This window comes from Glandiceps talaboti, chromosome 13 (genome assembly GCF_964340395.1).
Source record: "Glandiceps talaboti chromosome 13, keGlaTala1.1, whole genome shotgun sequence".
NCBI lineage: Eukaryota > Metazoa > Hemichordata > Enteropneusta > Spengelidae > Glandiceps > Glandiceps talaboti.
In genome coordinates, this window is record NC_135561.1 from 16,108,515 (window position 1) to 16,131,228 (window position 22,714).

A 22,714-nucleotide genomic window follows, 5' to 3' on the forward strand; every position below is an offset into this window, starting at 1 on the left:
TACATGTAACTGGTAAAAGTTGTTGACACATGTGACGGTGCACGTGTGTACATATTGTCATTGATAACTACAGTAACATGTATTGTCAGAGATATAGCTATAGTAACAGGTATTGTCAGAGATAGCTATAGTAACAGCCTGGTATTGTCACAGATAACTATAGTAACAGGTATTGCATCCATGGCCAGAAGTCATATATTTTGCAGGAAATTCATTTTTTTTACATTTAACTCATGCACGTTTTACATTTTTTAAACAGAAGTTAGAAATCATTTTTTACATTCTTTGACTGCACGAAATACATTCTAAGATCGGACGGACGGTCGCGGTCCAGGGAGCTTGTAATAAATGCATTTAATACATTCTATATATACAGCTAGATTTGCACGAAATACATTGTATGACCCGGCGATGGTCCGGGTATGGTAGCTTGCATTTAATACATTTAATACATTCTAAAGGTGAGCGAATATATTCTATTTCTCGGCGATGGTCTGGGTAGCTTGCATTTAATACATTCTAGAGGTGCACGAAATACATTCTAGTATCGGGAGCTGGGAGGCGGTACGGCACCTTGCATTTATACATTTAATACGTACATTCTAGTATCGGGAGACGGTACGGGACCTGGCATTTAATACATTTAATACATTCTAGAGTTGCACGAAATATATTCTAGTATTGGGAGATTTAATGCCGTAACAGTAACAGGCATTGTCCGGGATAACTATAGCACCAGGTAGTGTCAGAGATAACTATAGTAACAGGTATTGTCAGAGATACTACTGTAACAGTAACAGGCATTGTCAGAGATAACTATAGTAACAGGTATTGTCAGAGATGGTTGTTGCGGAAAGCTTGTGGGTGCCACGCCCCGGGTGCCTGTATTTGGCTCATTTTAGTTAACGCATTGGTGGTTATTTTTACAAGCCCCTCCTTAAGATGAATATGCATGAAAATTTAGCTATTGTCCTCTGTTTGTGCTTGTCGCTAATACGGTTCTCTGATTGGCAGTTATTTATATCCTGATGACATTCGCTAGACCTCCGGGATGTTCCATCCTCGATAGCGTTGTTCGGCTGTGTGTCGTATTTTATCGGAAGAACATCCGAGGGCTAGCTGATAAACTATCTACTCTTGAGTCATAATGAAATACCTGGTATGTGAATATGATATTTGGGGGTGGGGGTCATCATGTTTTAGAAATAAGGTATAGGATCGGAGTTCAGCCTGTTATTGGTTTTATGAGGGGGGGGGGGGGGTGTCAGTGATTTGCCATCGGCCTCATGGAAAAATCAGGTGACTCCCCCCCCCCCCCGGGCTGGAGAAACTGACCAGACCCTTAAGCTAAACCGATTAGATCCAAACACAGGTGTTGATAATATAATGTAGCACCTTCCCACATTTCCAGTGGTGGTAGAAGTAGGAAATAGCCAATGCCTTTATGACTATCAATGTGATGGCAGCAGTGGGATCACGTCATCACCATTGATTTTGGGACTTTTTCTATGATTGGCAGTATTTTACCCTATGTTTTTGAATTATTTTAACAGGCAATGGTCATGTTTTAGAGAAAGACAATTGAGGATGGCCACTCTTTATCATGACAGAATCGAGGGATGGTCACATTTTATGCTTTCTGCTTTCTCCTGGCCCACCCCCTTGTAATTACTGAAGGCTCCCTTAATATGCTCAATGTTATTTGAAAAATTCAAATACACTGTTGATAAAGGCCCCTAGTTGAGTGAATGAAAGGCATAAATATGTTTGGATAGACTCACCCTTTATATGAATAATCAATTTTATTGTAAGAGTCAATGAGTTATTTGTATATATCAATAAGTGACTTCACAGTATAGCATATGAAAATTTTCTCATTAAAATGTATGTCCAAAATCAAATAATATGTATATTAAAGAAATACAGCAATTAAGCAGCATCTCAGTAGTACTGGAGATTGATTTAGAATCCAATATAATTTGCTGGGCAAATTGATGATAGACTATAGCATGTGTATATAATTGATTTTTGTCGCTTTCTGACTTGTATAATTAATGGTTTCAGACAGTAGATAGTGGTGACTTGTTACAAAAGGTGATGATGATCCACTTATGCATGTGTTATAAATTTGATAACTTACATAGATGTATATACAGTGATTTCTTACAGCCTATTTCAAATCCATATTTCATAAATGTTTTTGAATTTTTTTGGATCTGCACCCTAATAATCAACAGCCTGATGCAATCACGATTTCAACCTATTACTGTACTACGTATGGATAAAATTTATATAATTATATAAACAATGTTTTATTGTATTATAGGCATTCAAACAATTTTCGGTGAATATATCGTAAGTTGTCAAACAGAAAAAATGTATTCCAGTTACAGATAGTGCAGAGCAGAAAAAAGCTGATGTGCAAAGAAACTGGTATCTTTTGACTTTAATTTTCATTCAAAATCATTCAGACTATTAAAAGAATGATCATGAATTTGTTTGATTGGCCTTACTTAAAGTTATTAAAATCATTTGTCGTTCAGACAAATTTCCATTTGTATTACTATAAAGATATGTTGATATGTTTTTGATATTTCACATCTCTGAATAGTTCATGTAATTGCCATTTTGCTTTCATGGAATCGTTTATTTCTTTCTTTTTTTCCAGACAAGAAGCAAAATCTGGGAGTTACTTGAGGAGTGGATTGGCAAGCTTCTCTTGTCCTATCAAATTCTTTTGAGTTGTATATTTTTGAAATCTTCAGGTTTCAAAGCTTGGCTAGTCCCTTCTTTAGTAAAGGCCTTAGATATTTGTAGTAGGAGTCATGAACCTATCAAAAAAGACATAAAAGACAAACAAAAGAATTAGTTGAAGTAATAAATAATACTTTGCCGAATGAAATTTGATATTGTCTAATTACTGAAATTTTTAATTATGTAAATGTCTGATTACAATTAAAAACTACACCAGCAAACTATATCAAATGTGTGTGCTTTGTTACTATCAATGCACCTACCAAATCATACAGAATTTGAAGTGTGCATTCTTAAGATATAGCCTAATTACTGCAAATCATTAATTATGCAAATTAAACATTACAACACACAGTTTCTTCAATAAACATTAAAACTAACATCAGCAAACTTTAAAGGATATGTGTGCTATGTTTTGGTTGATGAATATACCAAATTATATGGAATTTGAAGGATGCATTCTGAAAAGATAGCTTAATTACAGACAATCATTAATTATGAAACAGGTAGATTTCAACAACTACCAGTGGAGGATAGAACCTGTAATTTTTGTTTAGGATCAGAAATTGAAGATGAGAAACACTTTCTTTTTGATTGCTGTCTTTATAATTCTTTAAGAGATACTTTAGTTAGTAGAGTGTGTGCTTTATACCCAGAGTTCAGTGCTTTTCAAATTATCGATAAGATTGAACTACTGATGATCAAAACACCTGACCTGTTGGCAAACTTTATCTTTGATGCTTATAATAAGAGAAAGGAGAAAATGTATAATTTGTAAGATATACTCCTCACACTTGAAAAAAAATGTTTCTTTCTTTATGTATTTATTTATTTATTTTGCAACAAATTGGATTTGTGTCTTATAAGCCCAAGGGGGCTGGATGTGGCAAGTTTTAATAACAATTGTACCAGATCATATAAACAAATGTATACTTTAAGTCCACATAGGACACGTTAATAAATAAAATACAACAACAATTATGCACTGATGGTAAATCACTCAGGCAGTAGTTGTTACATAACAACCCTCATGGCAATAGACATTCACTTGTGCCCTCATAGCCAGGCAATAAGTGTATATTAGCCATGTTTGGTTAATTAATTACGACATTTGATCTTGATGCCTCCCATAAAGTAGCATAGGAAGGAGCACAGCAAATGGTGAGAATGTTGATATTATGGACTATTCCACTTTTACATGGGACATCTACCTCTAGATCAACTACAAGAACATTATTTATATTGATTATATTCTCCTTGCACATAATCTGCCCAAAAACAGACCAATTCTAGCCATTACTCAAAAAAAGAGTGCACCAAATTTGAATTTAGCAAGTCATTTTTTGAGAAAATGATGACAAAGAGAGACTTCACTAAACCTCCTTCTTATGCCAATTATGCTATATATATATGTTTATCTTCAACATATCCTGTCCAAAAACTGATGAACTCTAACCATTACCCTAAAGAGTTAGTATACCAAATTTGTGTTTGAGAAAATGATACCAAAGACTGAGACAGACAGCCATAAAACCTCCCCTTGGGAGAGCTAAGTTAAAATAAACCCATCTTTCATAAGGCCTAACAATTTTTTTTGTAGATTACACTCGTTTTCATATGTGAGTGTCAAGTTCATGTACATTAGTTTTGTTTGCCATTGTTTCCCATGTGGTTTTTGTGTTATTGGTTTCTTCCATTACAGATTGGAAGAATAGTTTTATATTGTCTTTTTAAGTTGATGTCAGTTTCCGCATCTACTACCTCTTGCAAGACTTCACAATTTTGGCGGTTGTATTATTTTTTTCTTAAATGCATAAAAACAAGTTTATGGTCGGCGTGAAAAACTAGGTGGGGGTCGGGTAACCGGAACCAAACAATTTTTTAGGCCTAATAACTAAGGATTAGTTCACCTACCTCTTCTTTGTTAAGTGAAGACTGCTTAGCCCACTTGTACATCTCCTCATACACATTACCATCATACCTTCCCAATGCTGAACAACCAAGACTTTCATCTGGGAAATCAAAAGCATCTACCAAAGCTATAGCATTGGGCCGAATAGATGACATGACTCTCGCTATCTGAGTGGTTACCATAGAGATTTGATCACCATTCATGTAACCATCCTGTGAAAATAAATTGAAAAAACAAATATGTTTATCAAAATGCATACACCCTAAAAACGACATATTTAACCACTTTAAGTAGCGGTAGGTTCTCTCTGTGATATGGAATGTATAGATATTGTCTTCTGTTCATAGCAATTTCTAAACATGTAACATTTTGGAAATGAATATTCAACACTGACAATGTTATTTCAATATTTTAATATTCTGAAGAAAACACATATGATGACCTGTTCTGTATAAATGTGCCATATTTTGTGCATTTACACAAGCGAGGTCCCTTTCAAAAATATTTGGCACCTCTAACTTCATTAGACATGGGGTAAGTCACAAAATTATGAACAATTACGAAGATTAAGATAAAACCTTTGCATGTGGTTTTTAGGACTTGAGACTGTCTCTATAAAACTTTCGCAAGTTGTGCAATATCTGTCAACAAAGACCAACTGTGCCATGTCGTACAAAGAAAAAGTATCATTGCACTGTGAGGAAAAGAGTGTTTATTCCCCTTTAAAAGGGGCTGATGATTGTTGCAAGAATACACCACCTGCAAAAAGTCACCAGCATTTTCTCTGATACCATATAAGGCATACAACTGACAAAGCTTGGTTAAAACATCTCTGATTGGTTGTTCCATTGGAGTTGTCATGGTGAAATCAATAAAACTCTTCATCACAACAAAATGACAGTGAGCCTGCAAACACAAACATAATAAGAAACTTCTTGAAGTCCACACAAATTATGTCATAGTATCATTCAGTTGGTTTATGTAACTGCGACACCATCGTTACTACTTCAGTTAGGTGAATAACATTAATTCATCCATATAAAACAAAAATGCAGCAGAAATCGCTGCATCGCGAGTGCAAATACCTCTGAGAATCCAAATTGGCACTCATATTCTGATACAAGTACCATAGGTCAATGTGAGTACTAACTGCATTGCCCTTTTTGGATGTTTAGACAGTATAGAAGTAGAAGCACGGCTCTGCAGTTATCACTACATATTTTTATCTGAAATAGCAAATTTCCATAAAAATCATACTGTGTCATTATGCAATGTCATTTGCAAGGAACAATTGTGTCCTTATTTGCATACGATTTGCATCCAGGTATGCAATAACGTTTTTGGTGTTGCACTGCAGTGCAAATGTGACTCATTTGCGAATGCACCTGTGCAAGTACCCGCTGGTACATAATATTACCTGGTTTATGTCAATGTCTTAAATCAAAGTACCATTTATCACCTACCTCAGCAGCTTTGATTAACAGAAGATGTGAGTTGTTCCATGCCACATGTTGAGGTGTTCCCTTGGTTATCTCACTCTGCAATTTCTGGGCTGCTTCGTTCACCAAGCTGATAACAGAAAAAAGAATGTCTCAGAAAATGTATAACATGTAACATATAATATATCACCTGCATCTCACAAGTCTAGCAAATTGAAAGGAATTTCTACCAAATTTGAATAACTTTTGGATTTATTGTCGATTATGTTTATCTTGATTATTTTTTATATATTATTGCCCTATATCTACTATGTACACTTTGATTTTGTACCACTTTGAGATCAGACATAATTTATTTTTAAATTACTGAATGAATTATGATAATAGTTTAAGTCTTACGGAAACCATGGCTGTACCAATTTCTTTTTGTGGTAAATGTACTTTGAATGTACCAAAGATTCCAAGGTATCTGACCTCCTGTTAGTTCTCAAATGGAATTATATGACAGGATGAAACACTCAGGTTTTACCAGAGTTCACCCACTGTTACTTACTTAGCAAAAATCACTGCTGGATAAGCACTTACCCACATGCCCTATTTTGATATGCATTTATCAAGACTTCAAACTTTAGCAGATCTGATGGTGTTTTTGCTGGACATTTGCCTTGCTCTTTTACTTCCAAATATGATGTAAATGGTGGAAGTTTGGTTCCCATGGCAACCTTTGCTGCACATTTAACTAGATATCTGAAATGATATGACAAATCTTGTGAATATTTGCACTGTAATTAATTGCCATTCATGCCTGACAAAATATTTTGTAAATTTTCTGGATGGATTTGTTCAATGTACTGATGTCAGCTTCCATATTCAATTGAGAATGATATTGCTTTGTTTACAAAGAGAACATGTAGATTACCAGGGATGTAGCTAATGTTAAAAGTAGCAGGTAAAATTGAAACGAGTAGGCGGCCATACTTTCAAGGTAAACCAATGACCTTGCTCAACAATGTATATATAGTGGTTAGCATGAAGTTTTAAAACAAACAATTCCTGAAAAAGTAGCGGACAAGATATTAGGTGTTTTTTTAGCTGGCTGTTGGCTCTTATCTACATCCCTGGTTACTATAACAATGTACAATAAATGGAATCAGCAATTTATATTGCTGACTATATTTGGACAAATTAAGTATGCTTTAGGTGCATCTTGACAAATTAAGTATGCTTTAGGTGCATCATGACAAAAATTATCCCAAGGGTAGGACTCCAGATTTCTCTAGTGCAGTACATAGGGACATAATTATAGTATTAGAACATTTCCAAACACAAAAAAGAACACCCAAACTATTGTAATCCTCTGAAGTGTGTATCATTATTTTTTCTGTTACAATCCAAACTGATTTTAATTGTCCTGTTTGGTGCTTCCAACAGGGCTGACCAATGTTTGCAAAGTGAAAGTTCTTTTCTGAATTTTTACCTCACTTAGTAAATTATGAATATTCAGGTTTGGTCACAATAGGGTTTGTTTTCCTGTCAACACCAGTCTCTTTGGGGAAAAACATTGTCATGAGGTACAAAAGGTCCCTTTACATGCTATAAACTTACATGGCTGTTTGTAGATTGGTACTTTGTAACACTCATGAAGACCAATAACATACACACACAAAGAAATCTTTATTTATGTATTTAGTTATTTTCACTTCATTATCTTATTTATCATGCACTTATTTGTTCAGATATCTAGTCATTTTGTATGACTTTAGCTTTCTAGTGTCTGATATGACAATTGCACAAGTTTGTATATAAGGCCAATGGCCATAGTACTGAATAGAGGATTGATTGATATCACACCACTCAACTTACCTAGCTGTTTGTAGATACATAACTGTACTTTCACCTTCCCCTGTGATGGTTACAGCTACTAGAGTATACAAACTAGGGAGTGCACTCACTTCAGAGTATCCGTGTCCACCACATGCCAATCTACATTTCTCTATGCCTTCTCCTGCTTTACAAGTAACAAATGCCTTGATTCCGGCTACTGTTCCATGGACCTGTATGAAATGACATTTATATATTATTCCCCAATATTTTTCTTCGTTCAATCAGGGCAAATATCAGTTACACGTAAGTTGCCTTGTCACCATGAGTCAAAGATGAATAATGACAAAGCCAATTATTCCCCAATATTTTTCTTCGTTCAATCTGGGCAAATATCAGTTACACATAAGGTGCCTTAGCACCATGAGTCAAAGATGAATAATGACAAAGCCAATTATGCCACAAGTATTTTCAGACAGAATGTAGAATATTGGAGAATCAGTGTACATGTATATGCTTATAATTTCTGAAACATTGTGGAATTTAAATTGTTGACTTATATTTCACGCTCTGCACAGCAAAATACATAAACAAGCATATTTTTTGTGATGTAGAATGTCGAGACCTTAAAACACACAGATTTTCTTTTGGATATGGACATCCAAGTCGGCTTTTGTATGATCATCAATGTAAGCGGAAAGCATTTGTAGCCTTAGTCATTTATACAGGGGAATAATTTCATTACTGTGACTTAATTCTTGTTCAAATGAGTCAAATGAGACATGAGTGGAAGAGGCAGAAGGAAAGCAGACTGATCATATTCATAGTATCACATTCAGAATAGTGCAACACTAGATTATAAACGAAACAAGTTGAACAGAAAATATGGAATTTATACCCTGGTTGTTCTACATCATGATAACATGTGTCTGTGTCGACAATGTGTATCTACATCAATGGTTCTGCTATGTTTGAAATGTGAGTCAAAACATTCAAAATTGCCTTTATGTTCCTTGATCTTTCTTTGATATTACTGGTGCTGGTATTGTTAATCTCCAATATTTTTCTTAATTCAGCCGGAAATTACTCATGACCTAAGGGTTTTGTCACCACTTGTCTACTGTCAATGCTGTTCCTAACATACTTAGTGATGTGCTGGTCCAAAAGGGATACAATAAATGGATGGATGAATGAATGAAAAGGATGGATGGATGGATGAATGAATGAATGAATGAATGAACAAACGACCAAACGAAATGGATGGATGGATGAATGAATAAATGAATGAAATGGATTGATGGATGAATGGATAAATGAACAGATGGATGGATGAATGAATGAATGGATGCATGAATGAATGAATGAATAAATAAATAACAAAATAACTAAAATAAATAAAAAAATTAATAAATAAGTAAGTAAGTAAATAAATAACACTCTATCTTTTGTATGGAGTATACTGCCATCAGATTTAATGTCAAATTGGAGATAAAACTAACGTTCTCCACATGATTGAATTGATTCTTTTGTTTCGTACTTACATCTGAAAGTGATGCAAAATTTTCAGTCTGCATTTCTCTTTGTAGCTGATCATGAAGCTGGTTGATTTTCTTTTGTGTGAATAAAAATGCATAAACTGTAGCAAGCTGTGGTAAAATCTTATACTGCTGAGATTGGAAATCCATTATCTGTACCTCTTTGGCCCTGTGAGCAGAAACAATATTGATAAAATTTTATACTGCTGAGATTGGAAATCTAGTACCTGTGCCTTTTTTGCCCTGTGAACAGAAACAATATTGATAAACTTTTATACTGAGATTGGAAATCCATTATCTGTACCTCTTTTGCCATGTGAACAGAAACAATATTGATAAAATTTTATACTGCTGAGATTGAAATCTAGTACCTGTGCCTCTTTTGCCCTGTGAACAGAAACAATATTGATAAAATTATTAGTTAAATCCTATCATAACAAACACTTCACATAAATTCCCAAATCCATATAGTATAGTTTCAAAGATAGTGTTTTTGTTAAAGTGGCCATTTGGATGACAAATTGGTGTATTTATTTTGGAGTTCCATATGTCCACTTTAAGGTCTGAGGTTAATTAGACTGTCGACAGTCGTTTGTGCCTTTTTTGCTACGTTTCATCTAAAACAGAGTCTTCAGCTCGCTCCATAGCACTGAATACCAATGCGTACTGATAGGAACTGTGAGTGCCGAAGGCATGAACTGCCTCCGGCACTTGCTGTTCAATCAGTACACGGTTATAGTATTGCTCTGGATCGGAGCGAGGTGACGACTTTAGTTTTAGATAAAATGTAGCAAAAAAGGCACGAACGACTGTCAACAGTCTATATGTTAATATATGTATTATAATGTCTATCTGAGAGTCCAATGTATTTTACCAGGGTCTCACCAAATGGTACAAGGTATAGAAATTTAACACAGTTTCCCAAGTTCAATTTCTGATGTCTCAAGACCTTTGCAAAAAACATGTTGGACAAATTTATACACTGCGTGAATAAAGGGCTCACACATACATGTATGGGCCAAATGCAAATAACATTGTGAAACAAAGTTTGGAAAGATATGGAAATTTAAGCAAGCTTTCTGAGATCAATTTCTGCTACATGTACTGTGGCTCCAATACCTTGGCATACCACTTCACAATACTATCAATACTATACATAACAATATACAAATTTGACAGACAATGCAATAACAATGTGAAACAGAGTGGAAAACACCAAACCCTTTTTCAAAAGTATCTTAACATTAAACATACAAAGTTGCATTCACAAGAACAAACAACACTCATAAAGTGATTTTTATTCATACAGATAACTAAAGCATCAGATCTTACCCTGGTTGAATTTCACTCTGTCTCCTGACAATACTGTATCTGGTTGCTATGGTAACAGCAGATGCAAATCTTAAGGTGACATATAGTAGGAAAAACACCCTCATATAGAGCAATGTACCATATGATAATCTTGTGTTTTGGGGTTTGACATATTGGCCACTTGGTAGTATCTGTGTGGAAACAACATAAATTACTCTCCAGGACTATTTGCAAACTACAAACTTTCGACTTAGACTCATCAGAACAGCAACAACAACAACAACAACAACAACAACAACAATCCCATCAGAGGTTTCTGTGCATTCCCATAATTGCAATTCCTGCTGCCTATTATAATCCAAAGATTAAGTTATGAAAAGGAATTTCAGATTTGTTCATAACGCTTTCAGAGACACCAAGAAATTGCTTAAATAAAAAGATTTCAGTGCTTAAATAAGTCTATGCACATCCTTTTGTGCGTCTTTAAAATAAATAGCTGATTGCGTGAAGTGTCTGCTAATTGTTAAAGAATTCTAAAACCATTTGTACTTTGCCTGGAGGCCATGAATACATAATCGCCATCCTAATCTGACAAGCGAAACATCTGCAATAATCTATTTTTCAACGTCTGAATCTGTGGGTTTGACATTTTGTTTTTAAAAACAAGGCTCGATCCTAGTGTTCTGTTCAGAAGTTAGGACAGTACAATATAGTTACTTTGGAATAATAAATTGGAAATGAATGCAACGTTTTGATCAGTCTACTATGGACCTTGATCAAGCAATGATTTCATTATTCAGTGTTGATGTCTCTCTTTGTCGCATTTGTTTCCGGTTTATCATTTCAAAGTAACTATATTGTACAGTCCTATCGGTTCTTGGAACCATGAACAACATATTCATTTCTCCATTATTCAGAAGTTATAAATATGCATATTAATTCAAGGAAGAATTTAGTCAATGTACCCAGAATTTCACCTTTAGATATTATTCCCCAATATTTTTCTTCATTTAGTCAAGAAAAATATGAGTAACTTAAAGGGTCCTTTTCACAACAAGTCGCTAGGTGAGCTGTAACAGCCCTTAGGTCACGAGTATTGTTCAGCTGAATGAAGTAAAATATTAAGGAATAATATTATTATACCATCGCCAGTAATATAAAAAAAATTAGGGAAAGTAATGGAAATTTTTATTTTGACATATTTCAAACACAGCAGAACCAATGACATAGACATGCGTTGTTGCGACATAGACGCATGTTGTTGTGTCAGGGAATGACCCTTATGCATGGTATAATAATAATTACAAATTACAATAAAAAAGACAGTAAAATTGTTTGCATCTCTACAGCTATTTACAATCTATAAAATTGATAATTGCTTTTATGTACCTGATCAGGGTTGTGTATGGCTGCAATATCACATTTGTAAATATTGGCAACAAATATTGATTCAGAAAGTGCTACAAACACCATATGGCCAGCTTCTATTCAAATATGCAATGTGTACAATTCTATTTTAAAGTTAGCAATATATAAATAATTGTACCAATTTTGTTTTACCAGTATTTTGCCTTCAGTTTAGTCATTGCATTCCATTCTTTGAAATGTTATTTTTCCTGTAAAAAGCTGCTGAATATCTCATAAAATTGTTGTCACTACTCCTTTAGCAACTGTAGTGACAAAGGCACCTTAGGTCATTCATATTTTCCTTGGCTCAATGAAGAAAAATATTGGGGAATAATATCTAATGATTTGTTATAGCTGGAAGGAACATGATTAAACATTATAGTATAGTTCATTTAGCTAGAAGTTTAGATTAGTATGGATATTTTCAATGTGATAGAGCTGTTGATGGTAGACGTAATAGATCCCATGGAGGTGCTACTTTCCTATCTATAAGCAATATATAGCTAATTCACTGTATGAAAAGTCATATTTGACCATGACTTTCCACCCGGGGTAACTTAGCTTGACCAGAGGGTGTGTAACCATGGGGAGTATGAGACGAAGTTCCATCTTTGACTTAATTTACACACAGTGATATCTCCCATGGGGTGTGTAGACATCATCTTCTCGTACTATCCCTAGACAGAGATGGTAGTTAGGTGGGCCACAGGTAGGGCAAAGGTGGGTCAATTAGACTTGTGTGTAGTGTAAAGTCAATGGATGGATACTCCTCATGTTTTTGTATGGTTTAAAGTAGATAGGAGTTTAATTACTATCACAAATGATCGCTACATTGTATTTACATTCCCCATATACATAACAAAATTTCACATGACTTTTTTTGAATTGTTAGAAAGAGCCATTGTCAGATTTTCAACAGAGAGAGATTTGGAGGTTTTAATTCCTGTGTGGGCAATCTAAATGATACAATAGATTACCAGCTGATTATCAAACTGAAAGTTTTCAATGCTTATTTTTCATTTTAGCTTTGTAAACTTCAGTAATTCATCTTGGAATTATAATTACATTTTCGAATAAATAAAATGTTTCATCCCATGATGTCAAGACATGAAACATTTTATTGACTATCAGACAATAAATCAATGAGAAATAATCACAAAAGACAACGTAGTGCTCCCCATGCAATGTATCATAGTTTAGGTGGGGAACCCCCGTAAAATGATGTGGGAACCCCGGTAGATTTTACCTACTTACCGCCCTTAAATAAAACACTGCAACCCATTCATGAAAGACTTCTTTGACGGTCTGTTACTGTGAATTCAATGAAGTGTAGAGGTTTGTAAATGTTTATGCTCAACAACATACATTTATATGTACTATAACTTCAATAACAGTTGAACACCTATAAACTTACCTTTGCAAACTTCATTAACATATTATCTCTTGGTATGCGAACATTGTCAAATCTTGCAAATCCATTATCTTCATAGTTGATTCCAAATTTAGGACCAATGTCCCCTACAGTGACACCTGGTATGCAAAGTTTAGATAACATTAACATTATCATAACAGATTAAAGCACAGGGGCTTGAAATTGGCCATATTTGTTTAAAAGTTTTTGTTTTTTGTGTATTGTTTACTTTTTTTTACTTATTGAAATTTGTGCAATAAAGAAAACATTATTAAATGCAAATGAGTATGCAAATGAATGCAATGTCATTCCTTGTACAGTACAGTACTTCATGACACACGAGTGTCTGCGTTGATATACATTTGCATGAGTGCTTGCAGTGTTTTCTGCTTCACTTGTGAAAGAATAGCCATAGGGCACATGAGAAGCATTCATTCTCATCCCTTGCATTTGCCACACTGCTGGCACGTCATTTGGTTAACGTTCTAGTTGCCCTACTCAGTACTGAGTAATTAAACTTACCTGGCATTGGTTCATGGTCTTCCAGGCTTCTTAACTGTACAATAAATGTGTGTAGACCATAGCATTGACCTTGACTGTATAACTGGGCCATAACAATAGCATGAGTTGACGTTTTCCCCACTGAGACAACATAAATGTAAAGTAATGAAAACATTTCAAATCATTAGTCATTAATTTAACCGTAACATTATTATATTTCAAAACATACAAATGTCACGGTTTACTTCGTTTCTTGATTTATTAAAATTTGAAAAAAAGATAAAAACTGTTTTATTACGAAACAAAGTGAAGAATTCTTGTGATCAATTCTTCTAACCACAGGGGGCAGGAGGCATATATACACACACACACACACACACACACACACACATTGATTTGTATAAACACATGGCCTCATTGCAGCAATTGTGGAATCCCCACCCATTGATTGAAGTCTCAGAAGATTAACCTACATGTATGTTGCTTCCCCTCCTTCAAATCAATTGTTTATGGTTAATTTCAGAGTTTATATTGCAACATGAAACAATCTCAAGACTTGCATTCATGTACATTTTCATGTAAATTAAACAATTGGTATATATATGTTACACTCACTCCTCGTTTGAATGATACATGTGCCACCCTATCAGCCATGCAGCACTCACAAGAAGACTTGTTAGGGTTGAATGACAAATAGTTTGTTAATTATTATCATAAAAACACTCAGTAATACTTCCAATGTATTTCAGTGGTGAGCAGTTAATTTCTACATCATGCCCTTGCACACATGAATTTCCCAAATATGGCAAATGGCGCACTCATTGATAATTATCCTTTCACACGGTAATTTCATTGGTTTTGATTATTTTCAATATATTAATGATTTTTTTTAACTTAAAACAACATTCAAATGATGTTTCTGGGCCACTATATATATGATAGAACCTTTATGGTACAGCTATAGATTTTGTGGACCTCAGTAGTAATGGCTTCGTAATAACAGGTCTCCTATAAAGGTGAGCTCTTCTGTCGTACCTCAGTTCACAAAACCCATATTTGGACATTACAGTCTGACATATTCCATTCAGAGCCAATACAAACTTGTACGTCAAGGTAAGTATTAGTTACTGCACAGGGGGCAGCGAGCATGTAATTGATCATTCGATCGACCGATCAATCAATAAATTACATGCTCGCTGCCCCCTGTGGTTACTGGTATACTTAGTCTAGCATATGTAGCACTCACAATATCCAGGCCACCATTTCATAGCAGTCAGTGTTGGGCTATTTATCACAAACTCTTCTGTTGTTGGGTCATAGGTGGCAGTAGTTTCTAATCCTCTTATGAATGTCCCTGAAAAATAAAACACACTATTAAAGAAAGTTACTGACATTCATCTTTGTTGTCACTAGGGCACTGGTTTTCACTAGGGCACTGGTGAGATCAGTATGGGTAATTAGGTGTGAAGGCCAGAATTCCATAACTCAGTGAACAGAGGTCAGTTCATGGCTAATTTAATGAAGTTTACGTTTCACAAGTTTACGTATGTAATGTAGAGAGGTACATAAAAATGACCGTTCTTGACTCACTGGACATCAAACAAAGCAGCTAGGACAAAATCAGCCTCGCCTCTGTTCCCAAACACAGACTTGGGCTACGTTGTTGAAAGATATTTTTTAAAAATACAAAAAACATAGCAAAATTGTTTTAGTAATGGATATGGCTACAGTAAGTGTGCATATATAGGAAACCATGAGAACATGGAGTTATGACTATAGCCTCCAGGATGTAATCACGTTGACTTTATGGCTATACACAGCAGGGATTATTTAGGATTATTTACTTTGTGTTGACCATGTTACTTGAATGACAATTAAAGAAAGGCAATTATTTCATGCCTTTGTTCAGGTTTAAGGTAAAATTTACCTGCGAGATAAAACTTTCTCAGGTCTATAACAAGATTCCCCAGCACATTTATGGCAGAAGGTATTACAATATGTACCTGTGATTACTTGTATCGGTGTCAGCATACACTATTTAAGCAATAACCCCCACCGAAGGCGAGTATACACTTGATTTTGGCACAATTCGCTCCATATAGCACTCGCCATCCGGCTCGTGCTATATGGAGCGAATTGTACCAAAATTGAGTGTATACCCGCCTTCGCGGGGGTTATTGCTATTATATTATATCAAAATATGTGTCTATTTCTTCTAAATGTAATTCTGTGGTTATTTATATGCCTGAAAAGGCGAATTCGCACGTACAGAAAAAGATCGTCGGTAATAGATCGTCGGGAACGGGCATATTTTGATGAGTGGATACGTTCATGTCGCCACACACACACACACTGCATGAACACAAAACATGGACTCAAGCCGTTCTACACAGTCCCCTGGCTAGCTGGGTTTGATATATCACATATTGTTTATTTATTTATTTGTTTTAAACCCCATATTTTCCTAATAGTCAAAATTTTCTCTGCCATCTTACTGGGGTCTCAAACCTTTTGTATTCTAATCCTATCTGTGACTTTGAATCTCGTCTCACATTTAGCTCAATAGGAGGCCTTAATTTAGATGAAACTTCAAATTCAACCAAATCCATGGCACCCACAGTCATTAACATAATGTCTTGGTTAATCAATCACTGAATTCTGCCAAATGATAGGTTAATGTTTACAGGGGGCAGTTGTACGCTCAGGATGCTTATACATTGCTTACATCATTATAACAGTTGGGGGTTTACTTATTTGCATGAACAACTTTTGTATCATGATTTCTCATTGACCTAGATGAAGTGTAGAGATGATTTGATATCACAAGCAGCTCAAGACAAATACCTTTGCAAATGCTGTACACCACTGCCATAAATCCACTCTGTGATTGTCCTCAGAGATCTTATCACTGTTTGTCGTACTCACCATGTCCAAGTTCAGTCTGTGCATAGGTACCAATTATTTGGTAGTTCTCTGCAAGCGATAGCCACCTCTTCTGTTGTTCCTCAGTGCCTTGGCTTAGAATTGTTGGGATAAACATGCCAAAATGTAAAGAAAATGCTTGGTTGTCTCTACATTGTGTCACAACACTGGAATATAAAAAGAGCTTATACATAAGTGTAAAGTCAATCAAAATTCTGTATGGAGACAAATGCATTATGGCTTTATGTAAATTTTTGACATCCATATCCATGCAGGCTTTAAAATACAGTATTCTCTTTCTTTGAAAACACATCTAGATCTGACATAGAGAGACCCCATGGCTCCACTTTACTAAACTCACATTTATATCGCCGCTGAAAAGCCTTATTATAAAACCTATTAGCATTTAGAAGTCAGCCGTTGGTTGGTTTGATAAGAAGTCAGCCATTGGTTGGTTTGATAAGAAGTCAGCCATTGGTTGGTTTGATATTAGATGTCAGCCATTGGTTGGTTTGATTAGAAGTCAGCCGTTGGTTGGTTTGATTAGAAGTCAGCCATTGGTTGGTTTGATAAGATGTCAGCCATTGGTTGGTTTGATTAGAATTCAGTGATATAATTGGTTGGTTTGATTAAAAGTTAACCGTTGGTTGGTTTGCACTGCTCTCAGTACTTTTGATGTTTTTTTTCATAAAAATGATAATTGTAGCACCTGGGCTATAGAGATTTCTATTGGTTGATGGATAGATCGGGGTCAAGAGGTTGACATCTAAGGAATGTAAAGTATCAACAAGTGTGATATGTTGTAGCTGTTTATTTTTTTTTTTTAAAAAGAGAAAGTATTCTGAGGACAGTATGTATGGATATATCATGAATGTTGATGGTTGGCCCATCAAACAAGTGTCCACGACAAATTCATTTAAAAAATGACTCCGTGACCAAACATAAAAAAACGAGCATTTTGAAGTAAATTACAGACACTTGTTTCCCAAAATATGTTTGAATATAATAAACTATCTGTAAAATCAAAAACAGGCTGACCCCCCTATCACTTAATTCTAAAAAATGATGACCCCCCCCCCCCCCCCCCCCCCCCATATATATATATAATATTCACATGACAGGTATTTTTTTTATCGTGGCTCAGTGTGGAATGCTTGACTGTCTTGCATCTACTTTATAAGATCCTGGGTTAGCACTATCATAATTGTAATTATTGACTACACAGGGTAAATATATTCCAAAAGGAGTTTAATATCATCTTGACAGTGAAAGATATTGGAAAGCTTGAGCAGGGAATATGTATATCTCTTATGGGGGGGGGGGGGGTCCTAGGGGGTCTCCCCCTAGAAGCCCTGGAGGTTTTTTACTCTGAAAAGTCAATTTTGAGACTAATTCAGGCCCTTTCAGACAATAATTTCCAAGCTTTACAAGACAGCACGAACATGTGAAAAGAAAAAATATATTTGAAATATTAAGTTTGATAGCATCTTGACAGTAAGAGGTAGGGGGAAGAGCTTGAGACTGGGATGTGTACACCTCATGTAGTGGGGGGGGGGGGGGTTCCTAGGGGGTCTCCCCCTAGAAGTCCTGGAGGTTTTTTACTCTGAAAAGTCAATTTTGAGGCTATTCAGACCCTTTCAGACAATAATTTCCAAGCTTTACAAGAAAGACAGCACCAACATGTAAAAAGCAACTACACAGGGTTGAAATATTTTTGATAGCATCTTGACACTTAGAGGGGAAGAGCTTGAAACTGGGATATGTCCACCTCATGTGGGGGATCCAAAGGGGTCTCCCTCTAGAAGCCCTGGAGGATTTTCACTCTTAAAGCCAATTTGTAGGCTATTCAGACCCTTTCAAGCAAATAACTTAATCCATGCTTGCTTTACAAGACAGCACCATCAAGTATCAGAAACTATTCTTTATAACTCACACAGGGTTGAAATATGTTCTTAAAAAGTTAAATAGCATCATTATTTACATGTAGTAAAGGTCAACACATCTACTGGTAGTATCATTGGTAGGGGAGATTTGGAGTTTAAGGCAATTTTAGACTACCTTGGCAAACATTTCACATCTTTAAAAGACTATCATCTCAAATTAGAATTGGGTGAAAATATTTAAGAAAAGTTTAATACCATTATGACTGTAAAAAGGTTGTTGGTGCATCTGAGTGTTGGTTGAATGCTTGAGTGACCTCTGGGGGTGAGGGAGTCCTTGGGCGTTTTCCCCTGGCAGATCTACAGTTTTTGCTTCTATTAAGGCAATGTTTAGGTTATTCATAGCCTTTGAGGTAATATTTCCAAGCTTCGAATAGCCATCGTAAATGTAAGTTTTAAATGAGTTTCCCATGTCACATAAAAATGGCCCCATAACATTGGTATAGTGGCATTAATATTGCATGTATAGTAAATAAAGTCACCGGTATGTTAGAGAACTTTAGGTGGTCATACCTAGTGTATAATAGAAACTGGAATCTGATGAGATGTGGTGATTTGTAGTGTCAATAACATGTAGTGTCCAAATAGAAAGTGTATTAATCCCTTCTGACAAGTTCATAGTGACAAGTCGGAGTAGGGAACATTTTAGATTAACTTCTTTTATAAACTATCTATGAAGATTACCATTACGAAACCTTCAAGTTCACTTTTGCCCCAAAGTGCAATATAAGTGAAGCACTGATTGTGAAACAGCCAAGCATTTACATGACATGTTCTGTAACTAGTGTGGTAGCTAGGTAATACATGTATATGTATATTTATAGTTATGCTTGAACTAATAAGTAAGAATTCATGTAAGAAACAGGGAGAAAAACAAATATTTACATGTACCACATTTCAGACAACTTGCTATATGCCATTGTAGAAAAAGGATTTTTTTCTTCTATCACAATCCAAAACACAATGACCCCCCCCCCCCCCATCCACAATTTTGAAAACAGCATGCCCCCCCCCCCCACTGTCAATTTCAAAAACAGGGTGACCCCCCCTCCCAATCCACCAGTCCCCCCCCCCCCCCGGTCGAAGAAACTGACCGGTCCCTAACATGGGTTTCTAGGATCACATTTCAACACACCGCGGATATATATGGATATCACTGAGTGTGTTGACTTATGTGATCCTAGAAATACTCCTAGAAAGTTAGTTTTTTCTCTTCCATATACTATCGACCAAATGTGTCAATATAATTATCAACGTTTTATTATTAAATTCTTAAACATATCTTGGGTAACAAGTGTCTGCAGAACACACCCCCCCCCCCCCCACGTACCACCACAGCCCCCTCTATGGATTGTGGTGCTCCCTAACTTGAAACTGTATGTATGCATGGGACGTTCCACTTATACTGTACCACAAGTTGAAAACGAGTCTCGATTACCCAGACTCTTCCAGCTGGGGGATCTGCCTATGAGACCTCCCTAAACGAGAGTCTGGGAAAACCATGTTCCATCTTCCCCACGATGGAAGTTACACAGAAACATTTCTTCCAAGCATAAAACATGGGCTTACAAGGCCTGTTTCTTGTAATATCAGTTACTTGAGAAGTCATAATCTGTACCCAAATCATTCAGCCTGGTGGACGTGAAGTACTCCCCATGATGCACTACTCCAGCCGCTACTTCCGTCGTGGGCGAGTTGGAACGTGGTTTTCCCAGACGCTCGTTTGGGGAGACCCAGTGGCGAGAGTCTGGGTAATCGAGACTAGTTGAAAAGGAGATTACTGAAATCAAAACTTACTCTCTGTAGCATTGCCTCTCGTATTCATCTGTGATTTTCAACACCCATAGTTTCTTTTCAATCTGAACTCCATTCTTTACAGCGAGACTGTATTGTTGATCTCGGGTCATAAAAACTGGGTTAGATCGACCTTTGAAGTCGGGGTCATTTAACGCCAAACTCTCTATATTTACATATGAAAGAAAGTGGGAATTTAGTACAATAACAGCGTCACGACTGATCTCAGTATTTCTTTTGTTTTTTTCAGTATACCAACATTGTGCGACCCTGCGACATCACATGTAGTCTTCACTTGTCTCGATACCCGGTACCAGGCATGACCTCATTCACAGACAAGGAATCATGCTAGTCTGCGGAGCATTCAAACCAGATATTGGTCATCATGTCGAAATATTGTATTAACGTTTATACACAAATAATCAAAGTGACACGTATTATTATTGCTTAGATTGCTATATTCCTAAGGAAAACATCACACGAATCATGCTACTACAAATGGGAAACAGGTCAATTGGACCCCTCGTCAATTGGACCCCTAACCAAATGAACCCTCGCCGAGTGTAGGGACTATGCCTGAGGCAAGGAAATTTATCAATTGCAACTGGTGAATTTCATTGCTTCGTTGATAAAAGTTTGGTCTCATTCTATAATGCACACCGTGAATCTGTAGTTCGTTTAACCATGGATGTATGGTTCGCAAGACTCCAGCGCAAGACTGCTCCCGTTCTACAATTTACTCTTGTTAATGTTACGGTGGATACCTTTCCCACACCCAAACTGCAAACAGACTACACTCTAGACATGGAAAACAACAATAAGAAAAACTACACGCCCCTTAAGGCTCTACAAATGACCCTAAATCAGAATATCAAAATACGTACCAACGAACCGTCGCCTTCTCGTCTTCTCGACGCCACCGTCTCTTAGATAGGTTAATTGGATCGGGTCGAATGTCGCCTGTCTTCTTTCTCTTAGTAAATCAGCATTTACAGTGGCGGAATTATGCGCCTGGATTTGCTCTATGTCGTCGACGTCCTTCATTTCGTGTTGTGCTGAGTCGAGTCTGCAGTCTCGATCTGTTAGGGTCAAAAGGTCATCACCTGGGTTCATCACAGCTTGGTCATCACATGTCCAGGGAACTGTACTGCGCGTGTGTATATGGTATATCTGCCTTCTATCAGTACTTAGGGGGCCGTCATTATTTATGACCGGCGGGGGGGGGGGGGGGTGTCAGAGGAATGGCTTTGAAAATCAAGAAAATTTGAGTAACCCCCCCCCGCCTGTCGATCGGTCTTTATGACCAAGTCATTTAATTTCACACACTACATTGTGAGTGTACAGGCATTTGTGACACCTTGGTTGTTGTGTTTCTTTCAACTGCAGACTTCGGTTAGAGTGACGTTTGTGGTGTTCTGTGTCTGTCTGTCTGTCTGTCTGTCTGTCTGTCTGTCTGTCTGTCTGTCTGTCTGTCCGAATGTGTCTGGTTACACGCTGTATTTGTTTTGTGTAGAGACGCTATAATTTTGGTCGACATCTAAAAGAACGTATGCTATTTCAACTATCCAAAGTTAGCAAATCATCTCACGCAAATGGTGACGTCTTCATTGGAACCTACAGCTCAGTACATTAAGCTTATGTATAAAATGTGCACTGTAATCTAGGCTGAGATAGAATATATAAATAAACCATAACACCAGACAGTATAATATAGTTACTTTAGAACAGTAAATTGAATGTGACGTTTCGATCCATCTATACTATGGACCTTGATCATTCAGCGTTAATGTCGCTCTCCGAACTGGCAGAATAATACGTCCGTAAATGGACATGGTAAATGGATGGAATTGTATAATGTTATACAATTCTGCCCCTTGAAATTTAGTTATACTATTGTTGGGGATATGAAGATTATAAGAGACTTCGGCATAATCTTAGCATGGGTCTTACAAACCCTGCGGCGATAC

The 22,714-nt window shown here is 36.3% G+C and overlaps 2 protein-coding genes across 2 annotated transcripts in view; both read right to left on the reverse strand.

The window, feature by feature from the left end:
* LOC144444464 (large ribosomal subunit protein eL30-like) overlaps positions 1-2,838 on the reverse strand; it is a 248,446-nt gene extending 245,608 nt beyond the window's left edge. Inside the window, exon 1 of the mRNA XM_078133888.1 lies at positions 2,829-2,838. The gene's annotated coding sequence lies outside the window, so the exon portion shown is untranslated. The remainder of the gene's footprint in view (positions 1-2,828) is intronic.
* Positions 2,587-21,816, reverse strand: LOC144444455 (peroxisomal acyl-coenzyme A oxidase 1-like). Its single transcript, XM_078133876.1, has 14 exons — positions 21,632-21,816; positions 20,751-20,913; positions 17,017-17,180; positions 15,338-15,445; positions 14,113-14,232; positions 13,594-13,709; positions 10,794-10,963; positions 9,468-9,630; positions 7,969-8,159; positions 6,691-6,852; positions 6,130-6,235; positions 5,426-5,572; positions 4,669-4,878; positions 2,587-2,831 (listed from the first exon to the last, which is right to left on the reverse strand). The coding sequence occupies exons 1-14, from the start codon at positions 21,789-21,791 to the stop codon at positions 2,769-2,771; spliced, it is 2,043 nt and encodes a 680-aa protein (XP_077990002.1). The 5' UTR covers positions 21,792-21,816; the 3' UTR covers positions 2,587-2,768.
* Positions 21,817-22,714: the final 898 nt, after the last annotated feature.